Below are 18,690 nucleotides of genomic sequence, written 5' to 3'. Positions count from 1 at the left end.
GCAGCTATCTGGACAGCTGCCTTCTTCGTTGGGAGTCTGCACGCTCAGAGAACATGACCACCTACTGCGCAGGCTTACAAAAACCCCATCCCCCTGCAATGTTACCCACTCCAGATTCAGAACCCTCTCAGTATGGATGAGAAGTGTGTTTCTGCATGAATCCACGCCCCCAACTTTGTCTCTCTCCCACACATGTGAAGTTTGTGCGACTATCTCTCAGCGGGCCCCTAACCTTTAGCTCTCGACTAAATCACTACCTTCATGTCACTTGGGTGCCGGTTTGTTCCTGAAGCTACAGGCTGCACAAATTAATTGACAAGATGCTACATGAAATCATGCAGAAAATTGCCTGGATCTATGTTTGTTTGTTTTTTTCGACATCCCGGGGGTACGTTGAGTTAATCATAAATTTTAGTTTATCCATTTATTGGGTCCGACACCTGACATCCTCCCTTAGCATTCCCCTCCTTTTTTTGGAGGTTTGTAAAGCCTTAATAGAACAGACCGCTTAATATTAACCCAACTGGTGGGTCGTGACCCAGAAATGTGTTCTGATGGGGTCATGGACAGCTGGGAAGATACAATATAAAATTCAATTAATAAAATGAAGTAACCGTATATTCGTGCATACCTAAGATGGAAATGTAAATACAAAAATACTATGTGAGATATTTGTTATGTACAGTAAATATGATATCATTCTGTTCTAAAGACTAGTTGGAAATCAGGAGATTAATCACAGTTATTTTGATTATTAGCACAATTATTAAATGCTTAGTTGTTAAATACAAAAATTAGGTTTATTATGGTTTGTTTATTTATTTAATATGCTGAAAAAAGGTATTCTGTATGTGTTTTAATTTAAAAAGTAAAGAATTTAAATTTTTTTAAAATCGTTTGCTTTATTTATTAGCCAATTATTTAATCTAGGGAAAAATGTTTTTAAAATACCATGCATTATTTTTTACACATTCCCTTTTTTTTAAACTGGGGCATGAAAAATATGAGAAAATGTGACTCAGACTACATTAAACAAGAGATTGCTTTCAACAGGGATAAATATGATTTGTGCCAACCACAATGTTTTTAGCGTAGTGAGTTATTGGCTGTCGAGAGCATGAAGCCATGGAGATTCAATTTTGTATGATGAACAATTGTGGTACTTGATGTACCACTTGCTGTCCAAAATAAAATCTAGTTTTTTTGGGGGGGGTTATACAGTTCATGTAATGCATGCAAGTCACAAGATACATCTGTAACGTGAGGTTTTAATTTACAAATTGCTAATCTTCATAATATGTTATTATTAATAAACACTCACACATACACACACACACACACATTTTGCCCTCAGCTCTCACTGGCTGCACATAGGTTTATTGGTATTCCTCCCTTATGACTGTTGATAGGTGATTCACGCAAGCACCTCATCAGTTCAAGCTAAAGTTTATTACGGATGCCAGACTGGAGAGGGCTTGTCACAGGATACTTCTCTAATTAGGAGCCCCTTGACGAGAGAATGACTTTCAGAGGAAAAAGTATGCTTTCGGGCCTGAAGGAGCCTCACGGATCCCCTGCGCTTGCCTGAGATAATGAGTTATTCATTTTCAAAAGCAATCAAGATGTCAGGAGCCGATAGTGAAACCTGCTGCTGTTGGAGATAATGCCTCCTTGTCTTTTCATCAAAGCCCTGTCACTTTGACATCAACCATGATAAATGCGGCAAAAATACAAGAGGTTGGATTTGAGAAGGCGTAAACCCGCAGTCGTCAATTTTAAGATATCACTGTCACTGGCTTTGGGAGAGAAACACCAGAGCGTGTCTACTTAACAAATTATAACTGACATTTCTATATTAAGATGACGAATCAGGCCCAAGTGTGTTTGGCTAAGCCTGCTTCGAATTAACTCGTTTAGCCGGTATGAAGTTAGTCATCTGAGGATTTGATTGGATTGCTAATCGTTGACAAATTAAGACGGTCATGGATGACTGGTGGAGGCTTGTGGCTTATATTCCAATATGAGCCATGCAAATCCCGCAAAAACATTATGAGCGGTAAGTGAAACTCAATCCCTCGAGATGGTGGGGTCGCAGATTTTTTTTTTTCCTAATTATCGAATCAATATCAAAAAACATTATGTGGCCGCTGACCGCAGCTGAAAACAATTAGCTGAGACTTTGACATGTTTTTAAAGAGAATTTATTTTGTCCTCACTGTTTTCTCTTTTTTATCTCTCTTTCCTCTTTACAGTGAAAACTTGTGGATCTAATCTTCAAGGTTCATCAGGGACGTTCTCCTCACCGAATTTCCCCATTCAGTATGAGAGCAACTCCCAGTGTGTGTGGATCATCACAGCCAGCAACCTAAACAAGGTAAGAGCAAAGATGTGTGTTTGATAATGCTCTTAGATGTTAAAACAATTTATGTTTGTTTTTAATGAGTAGCTTGCAGGTAGAAAGAGTATTCACAAAGTACGTTACATCTGTTGCACTCTCCTCTTACTATGTTTATTCATGGTTCACAAGTCAAGGGATTTCAAAACCAAATGACTTTCCCATATACAGTCATCATAGATATTGGAAAATATGTCTGATAAGAAGCGTTCTTGTTTTTGCTCCATCAAACTTTGTGTTATTTTACTGGGCTCATTCACAGGTTTTAATTTTGAAGCCAAACGTCACTGACAGGAATGACTTTTAATTCATCGAAAGATTCTGTCACTGACTAATTCAACTGGCTCAACCAATCCAGTTTGACTTCATTTGATAACTGATAATCAGCTAAATTCACAATTGATTTTGAAAAGATCGGACGTGACTAACCAGATGTTCAATTAAAGATTACAGATTTTCATTGTCAGGCTTTTGTTACTGCGATGGTAAATATTTAAAACGTTTTTTGTTTCTTTTCTTTGAGGACTGTACCCACCAGAAGCGTCATGCCATTAAATTGGATTTTACATTAAACTTACAAAATTATGTCATCTTTTAGAATTAAGTTGCATAATTATTATAAGCAAAAAGTGTTGTCTGAAGTACTGTCCAATAAAGTTTAATGTCCAATAAAGTTTCCATCTTCCACATAATACTGAAATATCAGTATTATTTACTCACTCATATCGCTAGAAAATCGGTTAATACTGTGTAAAGTTTTGGGGTCTTTTTTTCCCCTACTTCTATTCAGCAAAGACATTAAACTGATCAAATGTGACAGTAAAATCTTTTATATTATTACAGATTTCTATTTCAAATAAATGCTGATCTTCAGACTTTCTATCCATTAAGCACCACAGTCATTTTCAACTGATAATAATAAGAGGAAGTATTTTTTGAGCACATATCTGCATATTTGAATGATTTCTGAAGCATCATGTGACACTACAGACTGGAGTAATGAGTGCAAAAAATTTAGCTTTGCCATCAAAAGAATAAGTTACATTTTAAAATATATTACAATGAATAGTAAATTATAATATTTCACAATGTAGTTGTGTTTATTACTGTTTTTGGTCAAATTGGTGAACATAAAATAAGAGATTTCTTTCAAAAACATAAAAAAGCATTGCCGACCCCAAACTTTTGAAGTTATAATGTAGCTTTTTAAACTGTTTAGATCAGGCTTACTCACTATTTTTTTTCACGAGAGCTGCACTGATAGGACAAAGTCAATAGGAGAGCCACTTTTACAGCAAAGTATCAAAAGTTACATCCAGCCATAAATAGCATATCTGCTTATCAATCTGTTATCCCTGAACATATAATATGCAATGCAAAAAATACAAAAGGGGGAAAAATAATTCTTTATCATTTACCAGTCAAATTTGTAACTGAGACAAGATGATTTCCCTTAATGAAAAAAAGGAGGATTACCTTAATGCTGGGATGAGCGGAAGCATGCATGCATTTCCTTGACTTTTTTCATGTTGTATTTGTAGCTTGTTGTTGCAATCCTTGTGAGGCATTCAAGATGTTCATTGGTGAGGCGGTTTCTCTGTTTCCTCTTTATGGTGTTCATGGTTGAGAATGTTGACTCACAAGTGTATGTGCTCACAAAGAAGGACATAACTTTTTGCACACGTGGCTTCAAAGTGGGAAAATCTTCTTCAGACACCAAACTCCAGAAGTGAGCAACACCTGATCTGAGTTCCAGTTTGCAATTGTCTTTTGTCTGCAGTTCTACCATTTCACTTTCTACAGGAGCACGCTGAGTAGGACAGAGCAGAGTGATAGTTGGAGTGAGAGATGACACATCCACATGGAAGGGGTTTTCAATAAAGTTGAAAAGCTCCTTGTGCTCATTCAGATCCTTGAATCTGGATTAAAATTCCCCCCTCAGCTCTTCCAAAACATTCACAAATTCTCTGTGGCTGAAGTGCTGCTGCAGAGATGGGTCATTTGTGGTGACAGCTCTGAGTTTGGGGAAGTTAATGAATTCTCTGTCAGGTATGTACAGGGCAGTTATTTTGTTCTGAAATGCTCTGATTGCATTCAGCATGTTGCTTGGAAGCTTATCTCTTCCTTGAAGCTTCAAGTTAAGAGTGTTCAGGTGACAGGTGATGTCAGTAAGAAAAGCCAGCTGTGTGATCCAGCATGAGTCTTCCAGCTCTGGCTCCCGTTACCTTTGTTGTCCAGGAAAGTGCAAATCTCAGGGAGGAGGCTCAGAAACCGTTCAAGCACTTTTCCACGGGACAACCATCTCACTTCACTGTGCATCAGTAAATCACCATACTCTGTGTCATAGTCCTCAATGAGTTGTCGGAACTGTCTGTGGTTCAGCGCTCTGGAGATGATGAAGTTTACCACACAAACAACTGTTTGCATCCCGTTTTGGAATGTATTATTTCTCAGTTTTGATACCAGTGGCTCCTGATGGATGATGCAGTGGAAACTGATAAAGTTTGGTATTTCTTCCCTTTTTTTCATGAGATCCCTGAACATATAATATGCAATGCAAAAAATACAAAAGGGGGAAAAATAATTCTTTATCATTTACCAGTCAAATTTGTAACTGAGACAAGATGATTTCCCTTAATGAAAAAAAGGAGGATTACCTTAATGCTGGGATGAGCGGAAGCATGCATGCATTTCCTTGACTTTTTTCATGTTGTATTTGTAGCTTGTTGTTGCAATCCTTGTGAGGCATTCAAGATGTTCATTGGTGAGGCGGTTTCTCTGTTTCCTCTTTATGGTGTTCATGGTTGAGAATGTTGACTCACAAGTGTATGTGCTCACAAAGAAGGACATAACTTTTTGCACACGTGGCTTCAAAGTGGGAAAATCTTCTTCAGACACCAAACTCCAGAAGTGAGCAACACCTGATCTGAGTTCCAGTTTGCAATTGTCTTTTGTCTGCAGTTCTACCATTTCACTTTCTACAGGAGCACGCTGAGTAGGACAGAGCAGAGTGATAGTTGGAGTGAGAGATGACACATCCACATGGAAGGGGTTTTCAATAAAGTTGAAAATCTCCTTGTGCTCATTCACATCCTTGAATCTGGGATTCATCCATCCTCACATCCTCACAACACATCCTCAGCTCTTCCGAAACATTCACAAATTCTCTGTGGCTGAAGTGCTGCTGCAGAGATGGGTCATTTGTGGTGACAGCTCTGAGTTTGGGGAAGTTAATGAATTCTCTGTCAGGTTATGTACAGGGCAGTTATTTTGTTCTGAAATGCTCTGATTGCATTCAGCATGTTGCTTGGAAGCTTATCTCTTCCTTGAAGCTTCAAGTTAAGAGTGTTCAGGTGACAGGTGATGTCAGTAAGAAAAGCCAGCTGTGTGATCCAGCATGAGTCTTCCAGCTCTGGCTCCCGTTACCTTTGTTGTCCAGGAAAGTGCAAATCTCAGGGAGGAGGCTCAGAAACCGTTCAAGCACTTTTCCACGGGACAACCATCTCACTTCACTGTGCATCAGTAAATCACCATACTCTGTGTCATAGTCCTCAATGAGTTGTCGGAACTGTCTGTGGTTCAGCGCTCTGGAGATGATGAAGTTTACCACACAAACAACTGTTTGCATCCCGTTTTGGAATGTATTATTTCTCAGTTTTGATACCAGTGGCTCCTGATGGATGATGCAGTGGAAACTGATAAAGTTTGGTATTTCTTCCCTTTTTTTCATGAGCCCAACAAGCCCCTTCTCCTTTCCTCGCATGCTAGGGGCGCCATCTGTGCACACACTTGCTAGACCTGACCAACTGAGATTTTTTTCATCAAAAAATGCCAGAAGTGCATTCAGAATGTCCTCACCTCTCATTTGGCAAACAAGTGGAAGTAAGCACAGCATTTCTTCTTGGAAAGACTTTTCTTTAGGGAACCTTACCCAAACACACAACTGAGCAACATCTGTCAAATCGGTGCTTTCATCCACCGCGATGCTGAAACACGGTGCTGCTGACACATCTGCACAGAGCTGGTCACTCACATCTTTGCCGATGTTTTCAATCCAGCTCATTATGGTGGAATCGGATAATTGTAATCCTTTAATTTGCTTTACAATTGCGTCCTTGTTATCAAACTCAGCAAACAATATTTCTGCTGAAGCCAAAAAGCAATCTTTCTGAGTCTGAGAAGGGTTTTTTTCCGCGAGCCAAAATCCAAGCGATCTCAAAAGATGCCTCAGTTAAACGTTCAGCTGTAGAAGTTGTCCTGTGTATGAGCCTTTGTTGTCCAGAAAGCTGCTCTATTTTTCTTTTCCTTATTTCACTTCCAGGTGGATAACTTTCATTGAATTTTGGGTGCGTCGTTTGGAAATGCTGCTCCAAATTACTTCGCTTGAAACCAGAGCGGGTTTGTTTGCATAGTAAACACAAAGGGTTTGATCCGTGGAGCACAAATTCCTCTGTCCACTTTTCTTGAAATTTTCTATGCTCATCTTGTAGGGCTTGTACCTTTCTCTTTTTAGCAGGAGTTGACTCTCCACAAACCCTGTCTCCATCATCTTCCTGTCGATTTGCGGTTGTTGCATGCTCCAAATCTGTACACATTTCTTTGTTGCTGTCCACTTGGTGCGTGACTTTGTTTAATAAGAAATCAATCCATTTTCAGTCCGTATATAACACAAGCTGACTAGCATGAAATGCTGGAAAAAAACGTAGCTAAGCTAGCATTGTTATAATGTGCGTTAGTAGGCCTATGAATTGCCAGGTTAGTGTCCTCTAATTTAATTGCTCCAATTCAGTGCTAACATTTAAAAAAAAAATTGTAGTACATGCCCAAGTATATTCCATATTCACACGCATGTGATATAGAGGGTATGCATAATATATTTTTGGTAAAAAAAAAATTTTAATGATCTTAAGTTTTTTATATATCTGAAAAAACTGTTAACTCTGCAGTGAGTCAGTGTCACAGACTTATAAGAGCAAAGCAAGTTTAAATATATTTTTTTAGTTTATATTTCAGTCTTATAATGCCACAGTTTTGGGTATTTTTAAATATTAATTATTTGTAAAACAGACACCGAGTTTTTTATGTTATAGCCCTGCTTGTTTTTAATGTTTTTATGAAATATCTGTATTGACTGCATGATCATATGACCGTATTATTTACTGCCATGCGAGCCACAAATTAAAGCTTGGCGAGCCGCGCAATGAGTAACTCTGGTTTAGATGTTGTATGCGATGAGGGGCTGAACAGTTTGTGTCAGATGTCCAAGATTCTCCTACCACTCTACCACCCCTAGTGGTGCCTATGTTGTAACACTGTGTGCCACCGGTTGACATTAGTATTCTGGTGTGACTCTGCTCAGCCTCTTGTACAGAGCCTGTGGTGATGCTGTCGCTGTATCAGAGAGAGAGTGCATGGGCGTCTGCTCCTTTGACTGCCCTGCTTCTCCTGGCCTTCTGTGTGATTGCTCCTGGTCTCCTCCCTTGTCCTTTTTTGTGTGTTTTTGTGGCCTTGCCCCCTACAAACAGCTCCCAATCCATCCCTTCTTCCTCACTAAGGCCTTACACATTTATAGAGAACTGCATGATGGGCTTTGTTAGTTATGTGTGCGTAAAGGTGAACAGTGTGTTTTATTGCTCTTGTGGATTTTATAGCCACACTTCAGTTTAATTCCAACATTTTGAGATGCTCCTCCACAACAGCTACATAGTGGGGAGAAAATATGAGTGTGTGAATGTGTGCAGGGAGATAATCAGTGTATAAATATGTGAATGAGAGAGAAAGAGTGAGATGATACTTTTGTGGAGAGGAAGACTCGGTGATGAAAAGACATTGGAGAAAAGTCATTCTGATTTGTCTTAACTATTTCAGTTCCATCAACACTTGTTTTGAGTTTGAAGAAGAAATATTTGAATAAATGTGTAGAAATATGGATCATTTTAGTAGTAAATATAAAAAACTACAAATGTTTGGACAAGAGGAAGTTAATAACATTTTCAGATTTGTTTTGAATTCACTAAAAAGGATTGTTTCAAAAGAATGTTTTGCTTGGGAATCAGATTTTGGGAAGGTTTTTATCCAGTAATATGAACTCTTGGGAGTCATTTACTCAAGAATCAGATTTCACTGGTTTTTGATTCACTCAAACAGAGTCATAAGAGTCATTAGCTCAAGAAAATTTCACTGTCATTTTTTTTTATTCACTTACATGATCTTGCTCAAAAGAGCTCTTCCCTTGAGAATATATATGCCTCTGATTCACTATAATGGATCAGTTCGTAAGAATGATTATCTTGACAATCACACTGTATTTCTTTGAATCACTTAGAACAGGGGTGCCCAAACTTGGTCCTGGAGGGCCGGTGTCCTGCAGAGTTTAGCTTCAACCCTAATCAAACACACCTGATCCAGTTAATCAAGCTCTTACTAGTCATACTAGAAACTTCCAGGCAGGTGTGTTGAGGCAAGTTGGAGCTAAACTCTGCAGGACACCGGCCCTCCAGGACCGAGTTTGGGCACCCCTGACTTAGAAGAACCAGATCATAAGAATCAGAGCTTTTTTATTCACTTGAAAAAAATCCAGCTCATGAGAATCTTTCACTCAGGAACCGAAGTTTGCTGGTCTTTTTTTAATTGGTTCTCAAACTTAATCATGACATTTTGATTGATATCCCTCTCCCTTACATTTGTAACGACAGCTAGCACTTCAGCCGTGTCTGTATTGTCATTGCAGGACCTTGCAATTGATTCCAGGTGATGTGACTCACTATGCAATTCATCTTGAAGTAGCAGATCTATTGAGTGCAACAAACAAAAACACTGAAAATTCTTCCTAACCTCAAGTCAAGGCCTCTGTGATTGATTCTTGCTGTGGTGGAATGATATAAAGAGGCAATAAATGAAAACGAACAAACCATTTTCTAAGTTTACAAAGTTTCACCTTCTCCTCGTTGGCGTACTCGTATGTCTATAAAGAAGTTTTGTTTTTATCCAGGTACTTTTAGGGGGCAGTTTGTGAAAGTGATCATCTCCTACATTGACTGTTCATTCATACATTTTCCCCAAACTTCTACAGGGCTGAAATCACCCAAGGTTTTAACTGGAAAACTGTGTTTTACAACCTAACTTTCTCAGGAACATTTAAATGTTCAGAAGGCCGTGATGAAATTGTCTGGACGTTTTCCCATCATATGATGGATGGAGGGTAGCATGAAAGCCTTGTGGGCCATAGAGAGATTTTTTTTTTCTATTCCTACTTTTTTTCAGTTCGCATTTGACCACTTTGAAAGGTCTGGAACTCTGCCAGCATGAATAGAGACGCTTGTGTTGTTTTCTTGCAGCCTTGGCTTTGGCGTGTTGTTTTCAATAAATCAGAGTTTGTAGACAGTACTCCAAGCAAAAAAGTTTTTTTTTTCTGGTCCCCTATCGCCCCCTCTTTTTTGTAATGGCCAGAACAGATCATAAGAGTCATTCGCTAAAAAAAAAATAATAATTAAATAAGACAAAGGACAGAGCGTGAAGTTCATTGAATACACCTTTGTGCTAACGGGGCATGTTGTCACACCAGTGGTAGGCAAGTTCGGTCCTAGAGAGCCGCAGTCCTGCAGAGTTCAGCTCCAACCCTGAAAACAAAACTCGCCTGCCTATAGCCTTAGTAATCCTGAAGACATTGATTAGCTTGTTCAGGTGTGTCTGATTAGGGTTGAAGCTGAACTCTGCAGAACTTCGGCTCTCTAGGACCGAACCTGCCTACCCCTGCACTAGGGGAACTTGTCATTAAACAGATTATTTTAGGCTTTTCAGCAAATTTAAACAGCAAGATGAAATAGAAACACTTCATTAAACAGGAAAAAATTTGGTAAAATACAAATACATTAAATTATTGTTTTGGCCAACTGAAAAGCAACTGAAATACAAAGCTATAATTGCAACAAACAGCGATTGATGTTTTAAATAGATAAAATGTGGATGAATATATTAGGCTTAGCACCTGTGTGACGACTACCCTCTGCATTTTTTCTTTTTAAAAAAATCCCTTATTCAGCCATTATGGTACCAAGTCTAATGTACTCGTCCTTATTTTACCTGCTCAAAAAAATCAATTGCCATTTGTTGCAATTACAGCCTTGTACTAATTGTAGAACACTTTTCTGAAAGTGCAATTAATTGGTAGGTTTCACTAAATGACAGGAAAAGCATGTGGCAATTAAGCCATTCACCTACAGAAGAGAAATGCATTTGGAGCACAAAGGTGTGTTTCAGGATATCAGATCAGAGATTTCAATAGAGCTCGGTCAACCAGCAGACCACCCTGTTTCAAGCGAGAAATTTCTAATTGTCTCTTACAGCCTGGGAACATTATTGCTCACTTATTTTTGGCAGACAATTTTAGGGTGGCGATTTATTTATATTGCATTCTGTGCTTTAACCTTGGTAAGAGTGACTTGGATTGTGTCGGGGCTTAATCCAATTTAGACTCCATTGTGATGCCTTTGGATTGTGAGAATGTGGGATACAATATTTTTTGTTTGTTTGTTAAAATGGAGATATCGAAAATAACACACGGATCACTGGTTTAACAAGGGATTTGCTAACTCTGCTTAACTTAAAGCCGTTGCATCAGGCACACATTGGACCTTATTCACAAGTCGAACACATTTCTGTGTAATTTGATCATAAATGCAGTACATGCATTGAATTCAATGGGACAAATTACAAAGAAATGGTTTTATGTGCGATTTACACAGCAATTGGCTTGTGTTTCATGAATAAGGCCCGAATTATGTCCCATCTTCATCTTAGCATCTCCCTGAACCACCGACATGGGCGGGTCACATGGAGTGTGGCCTTTTAAAGCCTGCAGAGATTCACGCCTCTCAAGATGGGTTCGTCCAATGAGGAAGGCTGAAATCCCAAGCGGGAGGTTGGAAATACTGAGGATTTTTATGAGTCTTTGTCTGTAAGCATGGTATTTTGCATATGTAATTCGCTGGAGTGTTGAGGCACAAATTAGTACCGATTCTTAGAACATCAATATGTTGCATAGGTATCAGCATATAATATACACACTTGTTTCGATCATAGGAAGGCGAATTCATAGATACTAGACATGAAATAGTTACTTATATGAATGTGTGGTTTATCGTAAGCACGGATAAAAATAGTCTATAATACAACAGATTAAATACAACACAGCAATAATATACACACTGGCCTGAAGAAAATGGGTGTTCATTCAAAGAAGGTTTTCCTATGAATTAATTAGTAGAACAGTCCATTTCTCCTGTGCATTTGTACCCCTTGTTTCTGGAGAAAGCAGAATGAGAGCCGGCTCGCATTCCACAAGGTTGTAAATGTATCGGGTTACCATGAAACCAGGGTCTTGTTCGGCGTCCTGGGGTGTTACAAAGTATTTGTGAAATCTAGCTAACAAAATATATATTGTGTGTTGGAGTGGTCCAGACGCTACACCATCCTTGTTCATATTTGCAGCTGCTGAGTTGCATTCTCTGGTTTTAAAGGAGAAGCATTAAACGTCACTCTGTGCATTTGTAGGTGGTTGTTTTTCAGAGTTCAGTTGTCCATTCTGAATGGAGCATGACCTGATTTATCAAGCAGAAACTAAAATGCTATCGCCCCATTGGTCTTTCTTTGGAGATTGATGCCCAGATTGGGCATTAACCTCAGAGGGAGCAGCAAAGGTCAGATCACGATGGGCAGAAACATATGTCCCCTCATCCATTTTGAGACTGTTCAGTTCAAGTTGTCTTTTCTTTTTTGTTTCTTTTCTTCTATTTCATTTACAGTATTCATTCATAGTGGTCCAGACGCTACACCATCCTTGTTCATATTTGCAGCTGCTGAGTTGCATTCTCTGGTTTTAAAGGAGAAGCATTAAACGTCACTCTGTGCATTTGTAGGTGGTTGTTTTTCAGAGTTCAGTTGTCCATTCTGAATGGAGCATGACCTGATTTATCAAGCAGAAACTAAAATGCTATCGCCCCATTGGTCTTTCTTTGGAGATTGATGCCCAGATTGGGCATTAACCTCAGAGGGAGCAGCAAAGGTCAGATCACGATGGGCAGAAACATATGTCCCCTCATCCATGTTGAGACTGTTCAGTTCAAGTTGTCTTTTCTTTTTTGTTTCTTTTCTTCTATTTCATTTACAGTATTCATTCATTTTTTTTTAAAACGTGGTTAAAAAAAAACATTTGCATAGTATATTACAGTAGAAGCAGCTAATGTATAAAAAACAAATGAAAATAATAATTTTTAAAAAGATGCATAGGGAATGCATTGTAGTTCAGGAAGGTGCATAGTTGTTTATGATCTTTTCAATCATGCCTTTTATCTGTGTCAATAATGGGATACCCAGAAGCACATTTTTCAGGATGTATTCTTTCCCTGCATCACGCTTGCACCAGGGGCTTTAAAAAAACTTTTTCAAGGGTTACTAATAGCTTTTCACTATCAGCGATGAAAGGAAAATGTATCATTCTTCATAGCGTGTTCCTGTCCTTCTGGGAGGTGGAACAAAAACAGACACATTTTGATGTTTTGAAGGGAAACTGAAAATTTAATCTGGGATTTTAAAGGCCCCTGTTGTCACTGCTTGTGATCATGTAAATATTCAAATCATTATTTTCATCAAATAGTTCAGCCAAGTTTCAGCCAATGTTGATTTTGTTATGACTAACAGAGACAAGACTCCATCTAGTTCATGTTTTTTTATTTGATTTTTTTTTATTCTAAACTACATTTTCTTGCTAAATGTCTTTTGTTGGAACAAACTTGAATTACTTAGCTGTCATTTTGAGGCTGTAAGGTTTGTTCATCAGTACTGTCGTTTGACATGGTCCTGACTTGACAGCTCGCCGCATGCTGGAGGGCTGACATGATAGTACTGAAATTCTGCTCCAGGTAAAACTACTGAAATAGACTCATTTGAGTGACATGATTGAAAATTCATTGAACAGAAGAAAGTGAACATGATGGTAATAAAAACTCTTTATATAAAGCTTCTAGGACAAGGGAAAATAAGCAGAACACAGTGTTGAACTAAAGCAATAAGCCATGACAGATGACAGTGATTTACTTTCTTTTTTTTTTTTACATAACACAAACACAAATGTAAAATCAATCGGACACAGTAGGACTGAAATATCATTAAATGACATATATTAGTTGTAAGGGAAACAGGTTAATAATTTAGCTCAAAGGGAATCATTTAAGATTTTAAAGGGAACTCCACCAATAATATGCAAGGGAATTTGGACAGAATCACTGTTTTACGGCTGATCACTGAGATGGCCAGCGAGTCATTGAACGAGCCGTATGACATCAATTCTGCAATGGATATTTATATCCAAAATATAGTGAAAACACTATTAATTAGCACAGTAACAAGATCGGCAGTTTAAGACATTAACTTGTGAGCACCAAAACACGAGATACTTCTCTTTTCAATATAAATAAGGCTTTATTGGATAAATCTAAGACATATAAACTAATCTAACACACGCATTCACACAAGTTGCAGAAAGAGAGAAAGTGAGGAAATAATTAGTTTAAGAGAATGAAAATGTGAAATCACAAGTTTACAGCAATATGTGCAATTGCATAGATCTGAACAACCATCAATCACTTAGTTAACCCTCGCATTGAGTTTGCTCAATGAGGTTAAAATTTATATTAAATGCACCAGTTCAGCTAGGATCTGGAGGTACTTGCGTTCCTGTGTGCGGGGTTCCCTTCCTTGTCTGGTTGCCGAAAGGGGTTTCCCGTTTTTCTGATTGGCTGGAGGTTCAGTCTTGGGAAGCCAGTGATTAGGCATTGGCTGGCGACGCGGAGCTGTGGTCTGCAGTTGAAGTTTAGACGGCACTCTTTCAGAGATGCGGCGTTAGGCAAAACTTAACTCAGAAGAACACGAAACTCTCAACGGAAAATAAAATAAACTAAAGTAAAGAAATAGAAGTAAAGTTCAGTTGAGTTGAGACCAGGTGGCGTTTCTCCTCATGGTTTTGGAGGAGATGGCGTGCAAGCCAGAGCACGCTCAAAAGCGCTAAGAAGCGCTGGCTAAAAAGCATATAACTAAAAAGCCGCATGGCTAAAAAGCATATAACAAAAAAACATGACTTGAAGCGAAAAGCTAAAAGCTAGACACAAAAATCAAAGTTTGATGGTGTGCTGAGTAGGCTTGCTTCAGACTGGCTAGGGTCTGATTTATGAGCATCCTGTTGTCTTGGGCCTCTGTGGAATTTGGGCTCCTCAGGTTTCAACCATGTTTTGACCAAATCTTAGATTGTCTGATTCGGTCTGATATCCTACATAGTGGTAATAATAACAATACTCAAATTGTCTCTCGTATGACAGGCACAAGTTGACTGATGTGCTATTAGTTCTGGTTCTAATGATTAAATTAAATTAATTATATCTAAAGAAGTTTTAAAATACAGCATATACAAAAAACTGTTTTATAAAATAAATATAAAAAATAAATAAAAATAATTAATATGAATTACTATTAATTATATCATTTTATAATCTAAAGCATTTGTTTATTTTGATGACTTGCTTATTATGTACTCGTTGAAAGTTCCTTCTTGTATTGACCTGGAAAATCAGAGTTTGAAGTACAATACTCAGCATTTTTCTTTGCAGCAACCTTGTAATTTTCTGAGCAGTGGTCAGATGATGGCTTGTGCTCTCATTCTTGTTTTTAAACTGCATCTGTGAAATGCTTGGGTGATACTACAGCCATAAGTCCACGCTGGCAGTAAATCCCAGCAGGATTGTGTGACAGTTGAAGTAGTCTGTCTTAGGGAAACCAGAGATCCCATCTCTGTGAACTTAATCAGGGGGAATGACACTACGAACAGTTCTATGGGGGCTTGACATCCAGGCAGCGGGTTTTCTGTTTTCACCTTGAGGAAGCATCGGATCCCCTTGTGTATGTGTGTGCTGTTGCATGTTTGTGTGTTTGGAGGACTTGCATATCCATTCTTTGTGATTAGATGTGAATGTTAAACCAAACATTATTATATACTTTTTTTTTTTTTGCCACTGCACATATACTGCCGTTCAAAAGCTTGTGATTGGTAAGATTTCACCAAAGCCTGTTTATTTGATCAAAAATACAGTAAAAAACAGTAATACTGTGAAGTATTATCAGAATTTAATAGAACTGTTTTCTTTTAAACTCAAATGAAATATTATCATCAGTAAGGATTCAGTATTCTTTGATAGAAAGAATAAATTATTTAATTATTTTATTTTATAAATGGTTATTTTATTTTTTTGTTTATTTTTTTTGTTTTTCTTTGACTTATTTGATTTGATTTGATTTGATTTTATTTGATAGATTTTTTTAATCGTTTTTTATTTTATTCAGTATAGTATATGGTTTGGTAAAAATGTAACAATGGGTCATGGTTCCAATTCCCAGGAAACATGCAAACTGCCAAACTGCTTGGAATTCAAATTGTTTTGAATAAAAGCATCTGTTAAATGCATAAATGTAAAATGGGATACATGTAGTTTTTCTAAGGGACAGAGACACAGTGACATGCATTGTCACCAGTAAGCTAGAAAATCCCATTTACGTGAACACATATTATTATACGATCAATAATTGTCTCTATTTAATGCACAATTGTGTGTGTGTATATGCATGTGTGCTTGTTTTGGTGTGTATGTGTATGTGTCTGGTCTGTTGTCTCTTACACTTGTTTGAACAGCATCAGGCCAAACCAGATTCATTTTCCAAATGCTGTTTGAATAGTGATTCTGGATTAGCTTTTAAAACAATTACGCATTTTCACGTTTGATGGAATAGACCTGTCTGTGCGGTATATCGGTAAATGCGCTGGAGCATTTTCACTGGCCTCTCTGCTCCATTGTAAAGTCATAATTCCGTTTTATTACCTTATTTCTTCGCAATTCAATACTCTGACCTCAGCACCTCTCTTGCTCTCCAACAAAAGCATTAGCTTACGACTGCAATCGCCATGACAACTGCAGGCAGGCCAAGTCACTGAAGGCAAGTTCCTATGTTGATGTGCTGCGTGGCTGATCTGGGATCAGGTTTATGGATTATTTTACGCTGGTATCCTTAATATTAGATATCCAGAGATCTCAAGTCTCATTCCCAACTATTTCATCCCATTAAATCCTGCATCTCTTCATCGGCGCTGCATTTGTTATTTGGTGACCTTTAGTGAGACAGGGACTCTGGAGTATTTTGTATTCAGTTACATGGAAAAAACAAGTTTATTATCTGTGCCGAGGTGCTGTCTTAGCATCAATCATCAGTCCTAAGTAGCTCTCATGCATCCATACCTGCTAAGCCCCGGCTATGGTGAAGAGCCCATCGCCATGGCAACTAATTCCTCCCAGAACCTCTCAATGGGTTAATCAATATAGAAAGTTCAGGCCTCTCCATATGCCTGTGGCTCTTCCACACCTCTAATCCCGGTTTCTAAAGCCTTGATCCTCCTTTCCAAACTCCCAGTCATCCAAGAGATGCTCTAGTGTTCAAATTACTACATTTGAATGGATCAATTGATTGTGCTGAGTGTAATGGGTATAATTAGTCTTTTTTCTTTCATAAGGATCAGTTTCCCACAGGACAGAGAGAAAGCTGGAAGCACAAAGGCAGGAAATAAATGTAAAAATCTCCCATTTAAGCAATGATTGATAACAAAAAATAAATAAATTTTGTACTAATAATAATAATAACCTTGACTGGCTGGCTTATGATTACATTCTTGCAAAATAAAAAATAAAAAATTTCTTCCACAAAAATTATTGTATTTGTTTTATTTTATTTTTAGAGCTCATTTAATGATATAATAATAATAATATAATATAATTAGTCTATTAGAAGCACAAAGGTGGGAAATAAATTAAAAAATGTCCTGTTTAATCAATAATTGCTAAATATGTATTACTAATAATCTTGACTGCTTTTGGTTATGATTACATTCTTCTGTTGAGCACTATAAAAACTGGTACATTTGGTGTATATAAAAGCAAACAAAATTCTCATTTTAATTTATGACGTTTGTTCAGTAGAAGCGTGTTCATCATGCTTGAATGCTCAAAGCAAACTCGGGTACGTTTTCTGGAAACTTTTACCTTCTAATAAAGTTGAAGTTTCTTTATTCTCTACCAAATTCAGTAAAGAGAGTTTTGGCCATCTTCTCTCTCTCTCTGTTTCAGTCAGCTGACAGGATTCAATTATGCAAGAGCCATAAAGTTTAATTCAGTTCATCTGACACATCACTAAGCATTATGCCTCATTTCTGCCGACAGGTGATTCAGATTAACTTTGAGGAGTTTGACCTAGAACTGGGCTATGACACACTAACCATCGGTGATGGAGGGGAAGTAGGAGACCCGAAAACCATTTTGCAAGTGTGAGTTTCTTATCCACAGTCTGGAACGGTAAGATGATACCTAATTTACACAAGTAGGACATTCTGTGCTGTTCCTGAAACAGTATTCCGATCAACCAGTCTCATTTGCTCTGGGCAGTGTTTGTTTGATAGGAATGATATTCCAGGAACAAAAATGAATGTTGAATATCCTACCGGTGTAAATAACCATGTTATGTTTTCAGAAACCATTCAAATGTTTGTTGTCCTCCTTTGCCATCCTTCTGGATGTGTTTGTCTTAAGTTATGAAGAGCGAGGATACCAACGCATTTCATGAAGTTAGTTATTAGTACGTATCCGTGCAATACTAGTCAAATATTTGGCATCAGAGATTTTGAAGACATCTTTGTAGACAAATAAAAATTGTGCCTACCAATGAATTTCTTTACAAAACTATTTATGAAACTGCTAAAGCATTGAAATATATGATGCACTATATAAATTATAATAAAACTAATTCTTAGTTTCGACAACTATGCAAAATAGCATTAAGTAATGGGTAGGTATGCTATTAAACATTCAGTATGATGTGCTTCTGTTTGTTTATGTGTCTAATCTCTCTCTTCTCATCAGTCTGACTGGCAGCTTTGTTCCCGACCTCATCGTTAGCATGACCCATCAGATGTGGCTTCACCTCCAGTCTGATGAAAGTGTGGGATCTATAGGCTTCAAGATCAACTACAAAGGTACCAGGATGTGAATAATATATAGTCACTTTGGGAATGGTCTAAAAAAAACACTAAAAAGCAAACAGCGTGTTGCTCAAAAGGACAAATATATATGTATTATTAATACAGGTTTGTGGTTTACTTGATAACCACTGTAACGTTTATTATTATTTATTAGCTCTAAAAAGGGGAA

At 37.8% G+C, this 18,690-nt stretch overlaps 1 protein-coding gene across 1 annotated transcript in view; it reads left to right on the top strand.

Moving 5' to 3' along the window:
* The window catches only part of csmd3b (CUB and Sushi multiple domains 3b), a 441,168-nt gene that overhangs the window by 246,555 nt on the left and 175,923 nt on the right, over positions 1 to 18,690 (top strand). The window contains exons 10-12 of the mRNA XM_016281251.1: positions 2,253 to 2,374; positions 17,707 to 17,810; positions 18,403 to 18,515. Coding sequence (XP_016136737.1) covers positions 2,253 to 2,374; positions 17,707 to 17,810; positions 18,403 to 18,515 — 339 coding nt within the window. The remainder of the gene's footprint in view (positions 1 to 2,252; positions 2,375 to 17,706; positions 17,811 to 18,402; positions 18,516 to 18,690) is intronic.

The sequence above is a fragment of the Sinocyclocheilus grahami genome, unplaced genomic scaffold, assembly GCF_001515645.1.
Source record: "Sinocyclocheilus grahami isolate Dianchi unplaced genomic scaffold, SAMN03320097.WGS_v1.1 scaffold149.1, whole genome shotgun sequence".
Lineage (NCBI taxonomy): Eukaryota > Metazoa > Chordata > Actinopteri > Cypriniformes > Cyprinidae > Sinocyclocheilus > Sinocyclocheilus grahami.
This window is presented reverse-complemented; position numbering and strand designations above follow the sequence as displayed.